We start from the raw sequence: 15,972 nt of genomic DNA on the forward strand, positions 1-15,972 counted from the left end.
CGACACATCTTGTTGTTTCTCGTCAAACAGAAGGCGACATGTCGTACATAATATGAGTCGGGGCATACTATTTACGCTTGTGATTTACAAAAGTATGGGGCCGTCATGTCTTTTTTCATAATAAAAGTGAACGTCATGATATTTGACAATAAAATTTAAAACGAATTTTCATCTTTGTCCTGCATGCAAATTAAAATTTAAAATATTGGTTATAATGTCGTTGAAATATACACAACTTATCATGTCTAAAGTACAATTTTACAACGATTGTTTTCTCAAAGATTAAAAATAGAAATCAAAGTTCATGGTACTTTTATTTTCTATTTTTAGTAGAGCATGGGTTAAAAAAAAATGTATTTCGCAACAAATGGACTATCTTAGATTTTATTTTAGTTTAGTTAACAGTCTTTTGATTTTTTAATTTTAGTTTTACAAAAGGTCGCTCTATCCACATATACTAATATTATAAAAAAATAAAAATTATTACATGTAACCCTTATAATTTTTACAGTATTGAATTAAATTTAAAAAGAGCCTAATGAGAAGTCAGAAGATTATATATAGAAATGATGTGTAAATAATAGACAATCTAGGAATTTACGGGTTACACGAGCTTAGTTTAATAAACTTTGAGGTAGCTGACTTAAATATTTCAAAGAAAAAATTGAGTGGGTGTCTCTCCATCTGTTTTACAAAATTAAACGTGCATATAAATACCCATTCTTTTACGACTTACGTCATCACATTTCAAAATTTCCGATCAAACAAACCTTCGCTCCGAAAACTCTCCCCCTACCGCAGTTAAACTTTTCTCAATCTGAAAGTTTCTTAGATTCTGTTTGGTTGCTGAGAAAATGAGAGAAAAATAAAACAAATCCTGATTCTCAATACACTGAACGCAAAGTTCGTTGCGTTTCCTTTCGTTGCTTATAAAAACAGAGAAATTCTGACGATTTTTCTCTCTCTTTTCTTCTGCATTTTCTCAGCTGCCAAACAGAAGGCAAACCTTCTTCTATTTTTTTTTTTTGAACACAGTCACTCTCTCTCTACCTATGGCACCGCATGCTACTCTCAATTTTTTCCCGCCAAAACAGTCGAAGTTAGTTGGAAAATCAACCGATTCAGTTACAGATAGATCACTTTTCCCGCCAAAACTAATGAAATCAGTTGATAAAGCAACAAAGTCGTCAGGTTTCTCACCAGAAAGGCTCGTAATGCAGCTAGTCTTCACTGAGTTCGGCTTGTCTCCTGTCGCCAAAATGCCTTCAACTCAGCTTCCAATTTCGCCTCCAAAGCCTTATACGACGATGCATTCTAGCAGTCCATTTTCACTATCGTGAGCTTTTTTCGTTTTCATTTCTTTAAAAAAGAAAAGAATTGACTTTTGTGTTTATGTTTTTTAATTATCATATATTAATTGGTTTTATCTGAAGCAGGAAAGCGGAGCCCCCAAGATCACATCAACAAGCAAACATGAAAACAAAATATGGTGCTCCTAAGCTTCAAAAACAATGTCGTTGCAAGCAATCACGATGCTTGAAATTGTGAGTGAATCATGAGAATCTGTATTGTAATTGCTAATTAGCATAGAGTTTGCGTTGCATTTGCTTTCGATAGATTTAGTTATTACTAGCAAAATGCTTATTCATAAATGGTCATCAGGTACTGTGAGTGCTTTGCTGCTGGAGCATACTGTGATGGATGCGGTTGCAACTGCTGCGGTAACAATGTTGAGAATGAGGATTTAAGGCAAGATGCTATGGAAAGTATCCTAGAGCGAAACCCGAATGCTTTCAGGCCAAAGATTGGTAGCAGTCGAAGTGGTGCTCAAGATGTGGTATGTAAATGGATCTTTGTTCCAAGACCTGTTGAGTCAGTTGCTGGATTCATATGCGTCTATATATATGGCATATTTATAAGAATGAGATCATACAGGTAGTTTATTCACTTTCAGGACTTGCTGAATACTGATTTAGGTTCCTATTGAAAGGACTTCCATGTTTTCGTAGCTGATAGTATCGTTGCTTAATGCTGACAATTATGCTTAGTGACACACTTGCCTACAACTATCAATGTTGTACTGTTTGCAAACATAAGTGGGGCAATTAGTGGTTCATACTTACTTGTTCTTGTATTCTATCTGCTTCGAGCATCATTGATAGTTCAACAAGCTTTCATGGCCATATGTAATGTGTGTAATATGCTTCTTGACGTAGTGATATTTGCATCATATGTCCGTCTTGTGGAAGAACATTGTGCTTTTGCATCCTTTTACTGCTGTTAGTCGATGGGAAACTTTGGGATGGTGAGTTAAAAAGGTTTTGTAGGCTAAGTCTTGCAGTCTTCCAGTAATTTCATGGCATGTTACATTATGCAGTTACCCTTTGTCAATACTTTTAGGAGGAATGCCAAGATAGAAGGGGTGTGGATGAATAGCTCGTGAGATGCACATGTATTTTAGGTTTTCATTTTCTCCTCCTCTGGAGCATTTTTCTTTTCTGAATCAAATGTTGGGATGTTTGCTGTATTCATTTAGTTCTAAAATCGCATTTGCTCTATATTAAAAAATAAAAGTTCCATTTAGTAGGAAAACCTTAACTGATCTTTCTCCACTGCATCTCCTGATTTGTATTGGGATGTGGAATGGTTTGTGTTGAATGATACAAAGGACACACCAAAGGTTGGAAAGCACAACTGGGGATGCCGTTGCAAGAAAACCAAGTGCCTTAAGAAATATTGTGAATGCTTCCATGCTAAAGTGTTCTGCTCAAAAAATTGCAAATGTGTGAACTGCAAGAATTCTGAAGATTATGTTGAACATGAGACTCTTTCCGGACGCCCCTATAATAATAGCAAAATCTGTAATAATTCTGAAGGATATGAGAACAGCATTGTTGTTTCTGGTGGTGACAATAGTAATACCAACATCAGCAAGAATTTTGAAGGATCTGAGGAGCAGAAGGCCATTTCCAGTGGGAACCATGGTGAGGCCAACATCTACAAGCATGATGAAAATTATTTCAGAAAAATGTGCATCAAGCAGGCGAATGCTGCCATATCTGCTGCTGTTGGGTTGTCAGGCCCTAGCATCTTACAGGCATCCAGGAAGCGAAAACTTCAGAAAATTCTGGATTCAAATTATGAGGATCTTTCAATTCAAAGGCTTTCAAACCATCAAAAGGTTTGCAATTCTTTGCATCCTGTTTCAAATACTCTCCATTTTATTTGGTTGATAAGATCTTACCTTTGATTTTTATTCCATTAGTTAAGTTATAAAAGAATATTAGCATTTAACTTTCTGTCCTTAAATATGGTCACATGCTTATAGTGCTTTACATCCTGTTCATTTCGCTACAAAGTCTTGATACTAATGGTTTATGCCTTCACTCATCCATCTTCTCCTTGGTTTATAGTACCGTCCTCTTTACCTATGATTAGCAGGTGAATCCTTTTAGTGTTTCCAGTTCCTTGTCTGCGTGGTCTGTTGATCCTATAGACCCCATTGATAGTTCTGCTACACTAGGCTCTTCAGAGTTTCATTTCAGGTACTTATATTTCATAACGATTCTTATATCACTTCATTTTTTAAAAATGTCGTTTCTTCATTTCACTAATTAGTATTGCTGATCCTTTCAGCTCAAAGCCGTCATTTACAGACATCATTCAAGCGCGAGATGTGGCAGAGCTTTGCTCAACGTTGGTGCTAGTATCAGAGGCTACCAGAATAGTTTTAGGTATATATATACAGATAAAAGAGGTTAATACACTTTTCTTACTATAATCAAAATCTGCTATCAGTTTAAGCATGCCTCTCTCATGTTAAGAACTAATTAATACAAGCATCTTATAACAGTTCTAGCTTGTGATTAAGTTAGTTCCTTGCACATGGATGAATATAGCTCAAGAAGATGAATGAAAGAATATAGATGGAAATGGAGCAGAAATTTGATTATAAAAACTAGAAAAAGATAATATATCTGAAGTTATAAGTTATAGGTAAGCTGAGAGATCTATACGCAAATCCTGAAAAAAGGAAAAAAAGCGTCGAGTGAAGATGATGACAATCATTTAGATGAAGACAACAAGAACTATGATAAAACAGTGCATTCTAAATCAAGTTTTCTTATAATTTTTCGCATGAAACCATGAACATGCATACAAAGAAGTGAAGTACTTGATAGCTTCTTACTTTTAGCTTTCTTATCAGTAACTACTACAAATGTATTCTCAGGATTTTTCTTGTGGCACACCATATTCAGTTACTTACTGGTTGTTACTTTTTCCAAGACTTCTGTTGGTAAATGGAGGACTAGATTCCACTCCTCATCTACAAATTTCTGTTCTCTTTTCACTGTTTGATTCTTTTTTGGTAGGGATGACTGTTTTCAACAAAATGAGTTCCTCAATTTCACCTTAACTTGATATGCATGCCAAAGCCAAGTTAAATAACTCTCATAATCAGTGATTCTAGAATTTCAAAACTTCCTATCTTTCGACCTGTTTCGCGTCTCAAGTTCTTTTCAAGTAATAGCTTTTAGTTAGGCAAAACGAAAATTTTCATCTGAAGTCTGCCTTCCCAACTTTCAGGCAAAAATGACACATCATATATTCAAGCTGTCAGAGGAAACCTGACTGCAGATATTACTGAGGTCCAGGATGTGGAAAACTTCCAGAAAGGATCTAATGTTCAGAAAGAGACATCTGATGATCATTTGAGTGGGAATAAAGATGATTTCATATCCGAAGGCATTGATCTAAAAGAAGGCAGGAGTTCGTCTCCTGAAACAATTCGACTATATAGTGAAACAGATGAATTATCGGGAACTTCTAAATCAGACTGGATTCCAATCCATGGCTGCAATGGAGATGTCCATGTCGAGCAGGAAAGGCTTGTCTTGACAATTTTCAGTGATTGTCTAAAAAAGATCATACTTGGAAACCTGAAAGGTAAGATTCTGTGCCTCATCATACTTACTTAATAACTACTATTAGATCGTGTGAGCACATAAAAAGCATCTAAAAGATATAAATCTATGCCCCAGAGAAGGTTTATCAATGCTATGATTATTTTGTTGTTCGTTCTCTTCTTTCATCCTGTAGGAAAGAATTGCTATTTCTTTAGCTACAACTCTGTGGACAGGTAAATGCCAACATGTTGACTACTCAATTGTAAAAGATGGTACTGCAACATGAGTGACTGGAAGCAGCTGCAATACTATTTTCAAAGCTCATCATTCAGACAAAGAGGTATCTCCTTTCCATGAAATAAGTTCCGGCACATAATAGTTTGAGTTTGCAGAATTCCTGTACATTCGCATCCTGTTTTGCATACTCATTACCTCAATTCATGTTCTTACTCTTGATGAATTGAACTAAAAATGTGACTGACTATGATGACCCTCAAAAGGCAATATACTCCATCCACCTACACTAGTGATCTTATTTTCTTCTGCTTTAAAGTAGTATTCTTTTTACTTGTTTTTACATCTACTGTCTATTTTCAGAATCACATCATTGCGAACCTTGTAAAGACCCATGCCCCTAATGTTGAACAGATAAAGGAAATGGAATAGTCCAAAAGATGGAGAGTGCTTGCAATCTATTAGATGAAACTAGCAAGATAGTTAAAAAAAATGCTTTTCTTGTAAATCCGCACATATCTATTAACATCTGTCAAGCATATTACGGCATTTAAAGCTCAATATTTTCTATTATTTTAATCTTCTAGTAAGACATTTTTTTAATGATAGATGATGCTTAAAAAATGACTGAGTATGCAAGAAGAGAAACAATGTGGCACTTTGAACTTTCATTAATTTCATCTTGATGATGATGAGTCAATACTTCATACATTGAATAAACATGCACTCCCCATAGTGGAATAAAAACTCGAAAAGAAAGTGAAATTGTTGCATTTTCTGGCTATTTTTCAGATGCTTATGTTTGTTTTACATTCACTTCCGCTACCTACAATTATTAGTGATTCCCTTCTCCACTTAAATAGTCTTATTCCTGTGACGGAGTGTCTTAGTTCTTTTCTCATAATTTCTGCATACAGGAGGCAAGAGCCATAAATACACTCACCAAGCCCGAGAATGCCTTCCTACAGTCAGAGTCAACTTGCTGAGTATAATGCATCACAAATTTTCCGAAAACATACACACTTGCAGTAGATTAACCAATTTTTTTTTCTTCAGATCTGCATTTGTTGCTGAGCAGATTTCACTCTTTCAGTTCTTTGCAATCCCAAACTTTGAACTGAGTGAATCAACAAATTTCCGCATCACTAACCAAACTGTGAACTGCACAGGTCACCTAACAAATCCGGAACTTTTAATTGTCTACAAGGCTTCTCTTTGTTCCACTCACCAATAATCACCACAAGAACATATCCCATCCTTAAAATGATGGTAGCGATTGACATCTCTGACAGTTATTTCCCTCTCTGTTATTTTTGAGATAAACTTGATTGCAATATGACAGTCATCACAAATCTTGAGGTTCTTGGTTATCAAAAGCCTGGTTCCATCTGGTGTGTTTATAAGCCCAAATGCAATTGCCAGCCTTTCGCTGTGACAGCAAATCATATTTGCTTTCTCATCATTCTCCACATCATGGAAAACTGATTCAGTACCTGGGACATAGCCAGCTTCTTTCATTCGTCCTTCTAACCACTTTAATTTTGCATATATCTCGTCACAATTAGGATGCGAAGCATCTCCAGAAAGAAATGCATGAGCCTTGTTTTTAACTTCAATCCAACTACAAGCAATGCTTTTCTTAATTCCCCTGTCAATCATTAACTTTCTCAACTTTGCAACTCCTTCCCAATTTGCTGCCCGAGCATAGATGTTTGATAAAATAACATAATTTCCTGCATCATGTGGTTCGAGCTCAATCAGTTTCTCCAATGCTAGTTCCGCCAACTTCACATGTCCATGGAGTTTGCATGAATTCAACAATGCACCCCACACACCAGGATCTGGCTTCACTCTCATTTGCATTATAAGATCACAAGCCTCATCCAATCGACCAGAGTGGCCAAGGAGATCAACCATGCACGTATAATGTTGGACAGAAGGATCAATATGGTAATCCCTCACCATAGATTCAAAAAACATCCTCCCCTCATCGAACAAACCCCCACGACTACATGCTGACAGAACACCAACAAATGTTATGTGATCTGGCTGAACCTCATCCTTCATCTTCTCAAAAAGGTCCAGCGCCTTAGTAGAATGACCATGCATTGCATATCCAGTAATCATCGCATTCCAAGACACAACCCTCTTCTCCCTAAGCTGTTCAAACAAATTCCTAGCAACCTTAACCAAACCACACTTGGCATACATATCAACTAATGCAGTTTTAACCTTAACATTCAACTCAAACCTGTGTCTCCAACTAAATCCATGAAGCTCCCTCCCTTGAGGAAGAGCTGCAATATCAGCAGAAGCTGATATCACGGTCACAAGTGTTGCCTCACTTGGCTTTAAACCCGTCAAAATCATCTCTCTACACAACTCTATGGACTCATCCGCTTGCCCATTTTGTCCATAAGCTGCGATCATAGAGTTCCAAACGACTACATCCCTTTCCAATATCTTATCAAATACTTGTCTAGCATTTACTACACAACTACACTTTGCATACATGTCAATAAGTGCAGCACCAACAAACACATCGGTCTCCCATTTATTCCTTATCACATCTTCATGAATCCTCCTCCCCTCTTCAATAGCAGAAAGCGCTGAGCACGCTTTTAACGCAAATGGGAACGTAAAATTATCAGGCACTAGACCAAACTCAAGTAATCTATAATACAATTCAATCGCAACCTCATAAGGCCCATTCCATGCGTACCCACGGATTAACACATTCCAAAGAAACAAATTTCTCTGAGGAATTCTATCAAACAGTTGATGCGCATTGTGTAAACAGTCACAAGCACTGTAAAGATGTACTAGTTTTGTAGCTAAAACAGGGTGAAATCCAAAACCCATTTGGGAAATAAGGGCATGGATTTGCTTGCCGGGGCTTACGGCTTTCTGGGCAATGCAAGATTGTAAAAGAGAGACATAGTAAGATTGTATTTGATGGGTTGGTATGTTGGATTCTTTCGAAGAAGAAAGAAGGGTAGTTCGGGGATCTGTGTTTGGGTTTTGTTGAATGGCTTGTGAGTGATAATTGTAGTGACTGAGAAATGGGTTTTTGTTTTTCTGGTAATTGAGAAGAGAAGTGAATGAGGAGTGAAAGAGATTGGATCTTTTTGGCTTTGTTTTAACATGAATTATTACCATATTGGTCTTTGTTTTATCCCCAAAAAAAAAAGAAAAAAAGAAAAAAAGAAAAAGAAAAGAAAAGAAAGGAAAAATGAAGATTTGAAGAAGATGGGAGATGGTGAGCCGAATGAGATTTTAAAGGAACAAGTAAACAGAACTTTCTAATGATACAGAGTATTGGAGCAAAGCAACAGCTATTGGCGGGAAAATCTCGTTGGTGGGTTTCGCTCAACCTATGGGAGCAGGTGAGGTTACCACCACAAAATTTGGGTAAATTCTTTAATCCCTAGACTTTAGTTTAATTATCCGTCAAGTCTCTGTATTTGAAGAATTATATATAATGCCCTGTTTGTTACTTTCAACACTGTTGGATCTAACATAACTTAAAATTTTAACAAATTTAAAGCATATGAAACATATTTTTTTGTCAAATATAACTTAAATTTTTTTAATTCTTTTTGGAATTACAGAAGTACTCTTCAAATGTAAGAATATTATTGTTTATAAAATAAATACTGGAATATAATCAATATTTATTAAATAAAAAGTCAATAATAAGGGTAATAATGTTTCCCCAAAAAAAAAAAATCAGGCCATTACTTATAATATTAAAATCTTTAACATCAACAGAAGATTGGGGGGGAAAATCAAAGATTGACAACATGCTACATTATAGTTGAAGTCCTTATCTACCAAAGTGGAAAAAGAGCCCATAGAATTGCTTTATCTTTGATGTTACAGAAAGCTTGGACTATCAAATGGCACATGCACGCCATGCTTTAATTGCCAAAGTAGTACAGATATAGGATCCAGACCGAAAGGAGGGGAAAAAGAAATCTGAAATTCATATTAAATATTCAATTACACGAGACTATTATATTTACTAAGCAATTCACTGGCCCAAGATATCCGACACTGACTTGTTGATGATTTGGAATAGCTCTTCCCTGTAAGCAAAGCAGAAAATCAGAGTCAGGCAACAAAAACTGAAGAAAAAGCCGTGCAAATTATCCAACCTTTTAAATGCAAATTGTTGTTTTGGCTATATAAACATCTTGCACCAAAGGGCCTCAGTTTCTTTGGAAATCAAACCAAAGCAGTTGCGGCAAAATTTACTCACCTATCAGGTTTGAACAAGAGATAACGATATACAAACCACTGGAAAGAAGAGAGAATGAGTTAATATAAATGTCAAAGATGAGAACCGTGTACATATTAACATCAACAAAAGGTAATTAATGCTTCAAAAGCTTTCTTTTATTTTCTTCTCCCATTCACAACAACCATGCCATATAATTATTTCAATAACACTTACTGTAGAAAACAATATCCCGATCAGTTCTAGTGCATTTGGGATAATTGGCAGCTTGTCAATAGCCTGTTCATATCAACAAGGATAAAAACTGTCAATCTACTGTTTGTTAGGCTGAAAGCAAATGACCACAATCATGTGAATATGTGTAGCAAAACTAAGTTGAAAGACATCCACCCGAAAAAAATTTAACCAGTGAAAATGGTCCAATCAGATAGTTGAATGATCTATAAAATGTTGTTGACCAAATGAAATAAGATTTTAATCTGATAACTAATAAATTGTTACATGAGAAAAGAAATGGGCATACTTTTAGTGGCTTGTTCAGTTCAAGTCTGGTCAAATGGATATTACTTCAAAAAAATTTTGACTCCGTCACTAACATATTCACTTTTCCATAACAATAGTGAGTAAGAATTATGCATATTAGTCAAACATAAGAAGTAGCACTTACAGTAATCAGATTTACCGACGCCCATAGAGCCACTATACCTGCAAATCCCAATCCAATAAGACCTAGCCGATCTTCGGAGCTATCCCACTATTTCAAGCAAATCAAAACCCATTCAGGGAGGAAAAAATGTGATCTCTATCCGAACAAAAGCAAACTTCACTTGATCACAAAGGTGATATAACAGTCTTAGAGAGGTACTCACAACATTTTGAACAGACTTAAAAACAGTAAGAGAGGTTGAAGACTCGGAACTTTCCCCAGAGGCCTTCGCAACAATTGCAAGACAGTTTTGCTTCTCTGTGATATGATAAAATATGAACCGACAATGAAAAGAAATCAGCCAAAGCATAGAATGGAACACCGAATTGAACCTATAAAATAAATGATCTTGCTACAACATTGGCAAAAGCAAGGACAGGGTTTGCAAGCGTAGCATTACACTCTCAGAAATTAATTCCCACCTTTGAATTGTCTATCTTCAATACCTATCTTCAATACCTATTGATGCCTAAATTTGGAAGAGAGAACCATCAACCAAGTTCCAAGAGAATCTATTTGCAGATTTTACATTGAAAAATACTTGATTGCAGTTCTGTCTGGCTTTATATTGACTTTTCAAACATAAAGAAGTTTCAAACTAACTTATAGTCCCAGCACAATCAAACCGGATTGTCACCATTAAACCTATAGGTAACCAGTTTCAAACTAGCTTTTAGTCCCAGCACAATCAAACCAAATTGTCACCATTAAACCTATAAATAATCACCCAAATTCCCATTATCATGCTTTTTAAAGGAAAAAAAATACTGAACGTAACCCTCAATTTGAAATTAAGAACCTCAATGCTTTATCCAGACTTGCTTGTGAACAAGTTTCCGCTTGAAGCTTAAAATCCTTACCAACTGTTAATTAACCTTAAATTTCAACTGTACCAAGATCCATTTCCTTACAAGTATTAGCATATTAGTATCACTTTCAAGTTTTAACATACACACATTACAGAAAGATCAAACAAATTGACAAAAGACTAGATTAATTAAGTTTACCATTAAGAGGAGAAAGTGGGAGCTTTGGAAGAGTTATGAATAGGGATAGCTTTTGTCTTCCTTGAACCAACAAAGGTGAAGGCAAGCATGCAGTTATGGAAGCCATGAGTACCTGAAAAGAGAACAACAAATTACACCAAAAAAATATGACAGAAAACAAATTTGAAATAATAAATTAAAAAAGTCAAATTTTCGGTAATGGGTTATTATTTCCAAGCTCAAGGAGGTATCAAATATTCAAATGATACCATCAAAGAAAAATAAAATTAATAATAATAACAATGATAATTTTGAAGAGACAGAACTGGGTTTTACTCACCTTGTAGTTGTGGAGGGGAGAGGAAGAGAAGAGTGTGTGTGTGTTTTTTATGCACCACAAAAATCGTTTATAGCTTATTGGGCTTTTGTGTTGGATGTGTCAACGAGAATATGAAAAATCAGCACTGAGCTAATTAATTATGGCACTCATTTCTTCTTTAATTCTTCTTTTTTAATGAAATATTATATTACAGTCTATTTAATAATTAACATATTTCAACATTTTCCACTTGCTCAACTTCATGAGAAGGGTTTCTAGTCAATCTCTTATAACAGAGTTGATAGACGGATTAAATATTTTAATACTAGAATATTTAAAATTCACTTTAAAGGTGCCTTCTGATTGGACTCAAAATTTTTTTATCTTAATTATGGGCTTTCGCAGCTGTTGATTAGGCCCAGTTTGAATAATTAGGCCAGCTATTGATTTGGCCCATTAGGCCGAAGTGAGGTACTGCACTGCACTGCTACCAAAGTCATCCGAGGTCTCAGGAGATGATTTCTTAATCTTTACATTCTTACTATCTTGTTTAATCAGATTATCTAAAAGAGCTTTTAAAAACAAATTGGATTCGATATGATTTTGTTGTTATTTAACAAGACTGTAATTAGTGGTAGATAATAAATTAAAAATTAGTGCTATTGTAACCACTGAGTTATATATATCTTTGTTTTAGAAATTTAACAAACTACTGAGTTAATAATCCTAAATTAATTCTGCTAGTTTTTAACTTCAATTGACATCATTTTCTCAATCAGTTTGATTAATAATTGAGATTTAAGACATATGACACGTTAATAATTGAGATTTAAGACATCAATTGACATCTCAGGGAAGAGTCAGCTTTGGAGGGGTGGTTAGAGACTCTGGAGGTGGTTTTATTGCAGCAAAGTGTCAGAATTTCCCTGGTCCTTTTCACCCTCGCGAGGCTGAAGCGTTGGTTGTCCGTGAAGCGCTTAGTTGGATAAAGCATATGCAGTTATCTAAAATTATTATTGAGATAGATTGTTTAAACGTGTATTCTGTTTTAATTTCTCAATCTGCTAGCTCTAATGGATTTGATTTAATTATTGCGGATTGTAAAGCTATAGCACAATTAATTGGAGAAGTGAGATTCTCTTTTGTACGTCGATCTGCGAACGTCGCTGCCCACAATGTAGCTAGGGTGGGGGGTTCTATATCAGGTCTTGAAGAGTGGAGGGATGTTCCACCTCTATGGTTATGTCATTTGTTGACTGACTCTCTTGTTTAATGAAATTCTCTTTCATAAAAAAAAAAAAAAGACATATGACACGTAAACTAAATTCAAATCCCATAATAAGTTAAATTACATCATAACTAGTAATTAAGCTATATTAAACTCACCGCTAATGTTGACATTTTCTTTCATATAATTAAATTCAAATTGTCTTTTCTTATTTATCCTTGAAACTTAATTGCATCTTATATTTACCTCATCCGAGGTCAATTTTCAAATACAAGATTTCGTAATACCATACAATGTATCAAATTTTCAAGCTAATACGCGTTGTGTTAGTCATTTCAAAATAATACGTGTTGCGTTAGTCATTTCAAGATAATACGCGTTGCGTTAGTCAGAAAGTTTAGACTTATCTTTAATAAGGTTAATTTTTGCTACCCCCCATATGTTTTGACAAATATTATCGTGCACCCACTTGTTTCAACAATGATCACCGCGCACCCATTCTATTAAATTATGCCATTTAATTTAACTAGATAAGGGTAAAATAGACATTGCGTAATAAACAAATAAAAAATTAAGTCAAAGCTATTGCATAGAAAAAAGAGAACAGTGAGAACTGAGAAGGAAGAGAACTACCTTGTCATTTCAAAAAAAAAAAAAAAAACAGCTTTATCTTTGCAAAATGTACTCTCTAAAAGCAAAAATTGAAGCAAAATGGAGGTTGCGTGTTGGAGACAATTTCGCGCCAATTTCTTGATCCGTTACCTACCACATGCTCGTTTTTCAAGAAGCTTGAGGATTACACAGCTCATTGTGTTGTGAAAGAGGGTGGGAGTGGGTTTTGCAGCTTCAGTCTGCACGCACTGAGGTGAGTTTTTTATGTTGTTCATATGGATTTTTTTGTTGAAGAATTACTCTATACATGTTAGATTACATGCATGCAAGTGATATTTATGTGGGATTTTATGAGGTTGGTCATGAGTTTTCCCGGTTTTATGTGTTTCCTGTGTTGAAATTGTTCGGCCATGCTCTATTTGGTAATTAATGTCAATAATGTACAGAAATTGATTGCTTCCATCTTATGTCTCAATAATTGATTCGTCATCTTCGTTTAGTGATGAATATTTAATTTTTTAAATGCCCAAGTAGTATTGATTACTTGACATGAGCATATACTTGTTCTGGATCTGCCTTTTTACTATTGTAGACATAGAAGCCATGGTTCTACATGCAGACTCCAGTGGATCCAAACTGTATTTATTAGATAATGCTCTCTAGGTCCATATCACTTTATATGAGCTGGACTTGCTCATATGCTATCGATGATGTTGTGAAATTTTAGGGACATTGAGATTATTGTGATGCATGCGTGATGCCTACTGCTGCAAACCTAATTGGTAGTGCTGTTTGTGGCGCAAGATTGGAGCTTTTTGTTGTTGCCCATCCCTTACCAAGTTTTGTGCCTTTCTACTGGTCTCGCTCGCAAATCAAACTTTTCTTATGTGAATGGGGATGACACATTGACACATTAGGCTTATAAATTACTTTTTTTTTTCTATTTCATACTCTATCTGTATATTATAATTGAATTTTTGGCTATTATCCTTTGCCTGCAACCCCAGTTTTTCAGAGGATGTTTGCCAATTCAATGAGCACACTATCAGTGATTGATGCCATTTTTGTAACTTAATAATTTGAAATTCAAATTGTGGACAAAATCGTCTTTCACCAAAATAATTGTCACAATCGTTAAATTAAACGGCAGAATTTAACGGAATGGGTGCACGGTAATTATTGTTGAAACAAGTGGGTGCACGGTAATAATTGTCGAAACATACGGGGGGTGGCGAAAAATAACCCTCTTTAATATACTGTTGAGTTACTCGATCTAATCTAACACGGAATAAGATGATGCTAATTTTTTATTACTTTAAAAGTATATGTATATATAATGGCTTGTGACTTTCATTATTTTAGTTTGTTTAGTGTCATTTTTATATATATCCACTTTCAAATTGCCTGTATAAGATAGTAAATTTCCAAAGTACAGCCTTTTCATTTCTCCATAAAATATTTTTCCTTTTGAATATTGATCACTTCTTCTTTCACTAAACCGAATTGCCCGTACGAAAGAAGTAGCTGCTGCTTATTTATTGCAATTTAATTAATTTATGTAAGGTGTATACCAATTTACTTGTAACGACCCAATTGGCATTTCTTCTTAATTAATGCGTGAATGTGATGGAATGATAGATCATGAATTTTATGTGTTAGTTGAAGGCTGGTAGTTGTTTGTTTGTTTTTTTTTTGTTTTTATATATATATAATAACACGCTCTTTCTTCTTTCTTGCTATTTATTCAAATTAATTGTAAAAAAATTTAAAAATAAAAGTAAAATTTTTATGTCCAACCAATTTATTTTATAATTTTTATGAAAAAGAGGGTTGGGGTTCAATATTGATAAGTTTTATAATATAAATTTTTAAATATTTGTGCTATTGTTGTTGTTATTATTATTGTACGCGCTATCTTAATATGATTGGATTTAATTAAACTTGGTTGAAGTGAACCACATTTTTTTTTTCACTTTGATTCAAATAAAAATGAGAAATATTTTTTTTTCTTATCGATTTAGCTAAAAGTATCGTACAAATATTTACAAAATTCAAGTGTTTGAAAGTTTAAAACAAAAGACAAATAGCCCATTTCCTCAATAAGTTTGTATAAATTTATTCATACATCTTCCTTCTAACTTAGAAAATAACAGAGAAACTTTAAAATAGTGTTATTAATAATATACAACTTGTTTGATAGAGTAATGGTTTGCTTTCAGATATTAGCTACCTATAATCATTTTACTTTCTAAAATCACTCGTTTATATGAAAACTTTTCGTATATTGCTTGGTAATTGGAACATGTATATATATACTGACAAAAAAAAAAGAGTCAAGTTTACATGCCTGTATTTATTTTATCGGGAAAATGATTTTTGAACAAAAACAAGACAAAACTTACAATGGACTTTGTCATCATTATATATATATATATATATATTTCGATTGTTTAAACATCCGATGTTAAATTTTCAGCTTTGGCCTATCATTTACCTCTTAGAAATATTGCATGCAGCTGCCTGCCTCCAATATTTTGGTTTTAGCCAACCGGGAAACGGCAGTCCTTGTGTGTCAATTAATTATACTTTTTCTTATAATTAAATTATTTCTTCGCGTCGCGGACGGTTCACAGTTCAATATTGTAAATAATTGTTCCAATCCAAATCTCATTTAAAACAAACTTTTAAATGATTTTTCCTGTAGATGATTATTGATTTACCTAAATGGATTTGAATTGTC

General features: G+C 34.5%; 3 protein-coding genes across 3 annotated transcripts; 1 reads left to right on the top strand and 2 right to left on the bottom strand.

Moving 5' to 3' along the window:
- Nucleotides 1–761: 761 nt before the first annotated feature.
- Nucleotides 762–5,657, top strand: LOC112495999 (protein tesmin/TSO1-like CXC 5). Its single transcript, XM_052431552.1, has 9 exons — nt 762–1,336; nt 1,437–1,544; nt 1,663–1,837; nt 2,669–3,181; nt 3,442–3,545; nt 3,637–3,734; nt 4,588–4,947; nt 5,101–5,247; nt 5,505–5,657. Exons 1-8 carry the CDS (start codon nt 1,053–1,055, stop codon nt 5,142–5,144), a joined length of 1,686 nt encoding a protein of 561 aa, XP_052287512.1. The 5' UTR covers nt 762–1,052; the 3' UTR covers nt 5,145–5,247; nt 5,505–5,657.
- A 128-nt stretch (nt 5,658–5,785) lies between these two features.
- LOC102617710 (pentatricopeptide repeat-containing protein At4g21065-like) lies at nt 5,786–8,563 on the bottom strand. Its single transcript, XM_006465561.4, has one exon. It carries the CDS (start codon nt 8,298–8,300, stop codon nt 6,366–6,368), a length of 1,935 nt encoding a protein of 644 aa, XP_006465624.2. The 5' UTR covers nt 8,301–8,563; the 3' UTR covers nt 5,786–6,365.
- Nucleotides 8,564–8,972: 409 nt separating this feature from the next.
- Nucleotides 8,973–11,634, bottom strand: LOC102617418 (protein CURVATURE THYLAKOID 1C, chloroplastic). Its single transcript, XM_006465560.4, has 7 exons — nt 11,414–11,634; nt 11,095–11,206; nt 10,251–10,345; nt 10,049–10,135; nt 9,598–9,660; nt 9,403–9,440; nt 8,973–9,229 (listed from the first exon to the last, which is right to left on the bottom strand). Exons 2-7 carry the CDS (start codon nt 11,198–11,200, stop codon nt 9,175–9,177), a joined length of 444 nt encoding a protein of 147 aa, XP_006465623.2. The 5' UTR covers nt 11,201–11,206; nt 11,414–11,634; the 3' UTR covers nt 8,973–9,174.
- Nucleotides 11,635–15,972: the final 4,338 nt, after the last annotated feature.

This window comes from Citrus sinensis, chromosome 7 (assembly GCF_022201045.2).
Source record: "Citrus sinensis cultivar Valencia sweet orange chromosome 7, DVS_A1.0, whole genome shotgun sequence".
In the NCBI taxonomy this organism is placed as follows: Eukaryota; Viridiplantae; Streptophyta; class Magnoliopsida; order Sapindales; family Rutaceae; genus Citrus; species Citrus sinensis.

Coding starts and splice junctions, on each gene's coding strand:
- LOC112495999 (XM_052431552.1), top strand. CDS start 1,053: ATGGCACCGCATGCTACTCTCAATTTTTTCCCGCCAAAACAGTCGAAG. Junction 1,337..1,436: donor AGCAGTCCATTTTCACTATC/GTGAGCTTTTTT, acceptor TATCTGAAGCAG/GAAAGCGGAGCCCCCAAGAT. Junction 4,948..5,100: donor CATACTTGGAAACCTGAAAG/GTAAGATTCTGT, acceptor TTCATCCTGTAG/GAAAGAATTGCTATTTCTTT.
- LOC102617710 (XM_006465561.4), bottom strand. CDS start 8,300: ATGGTAATAATTCATGTTAAAACAAAGCCAAAAAGATCCAATCTCTTT.
- LOC102617418 (XM_006465560.4), bottom strand. CDS start 11,200: ATGGCTTCCATAACTGCATGCTTGCCTTCACCTTTGTTGGTTCAAGGA. Junction 10,136..10,250: donor TTAAGTCTGTTCAAAATGTT/GTGAGTACCTCT, acceptor TGCTTGAAATAG/TGGGATAGCTCCGAAGATCG. Junction 9,661..10,048: donor CGTCGGTAAATCTGATTACT/GTAAGTGCTACT, acceptor TGATATGAACAG/GCTATTGACAAGCTGCCAAT.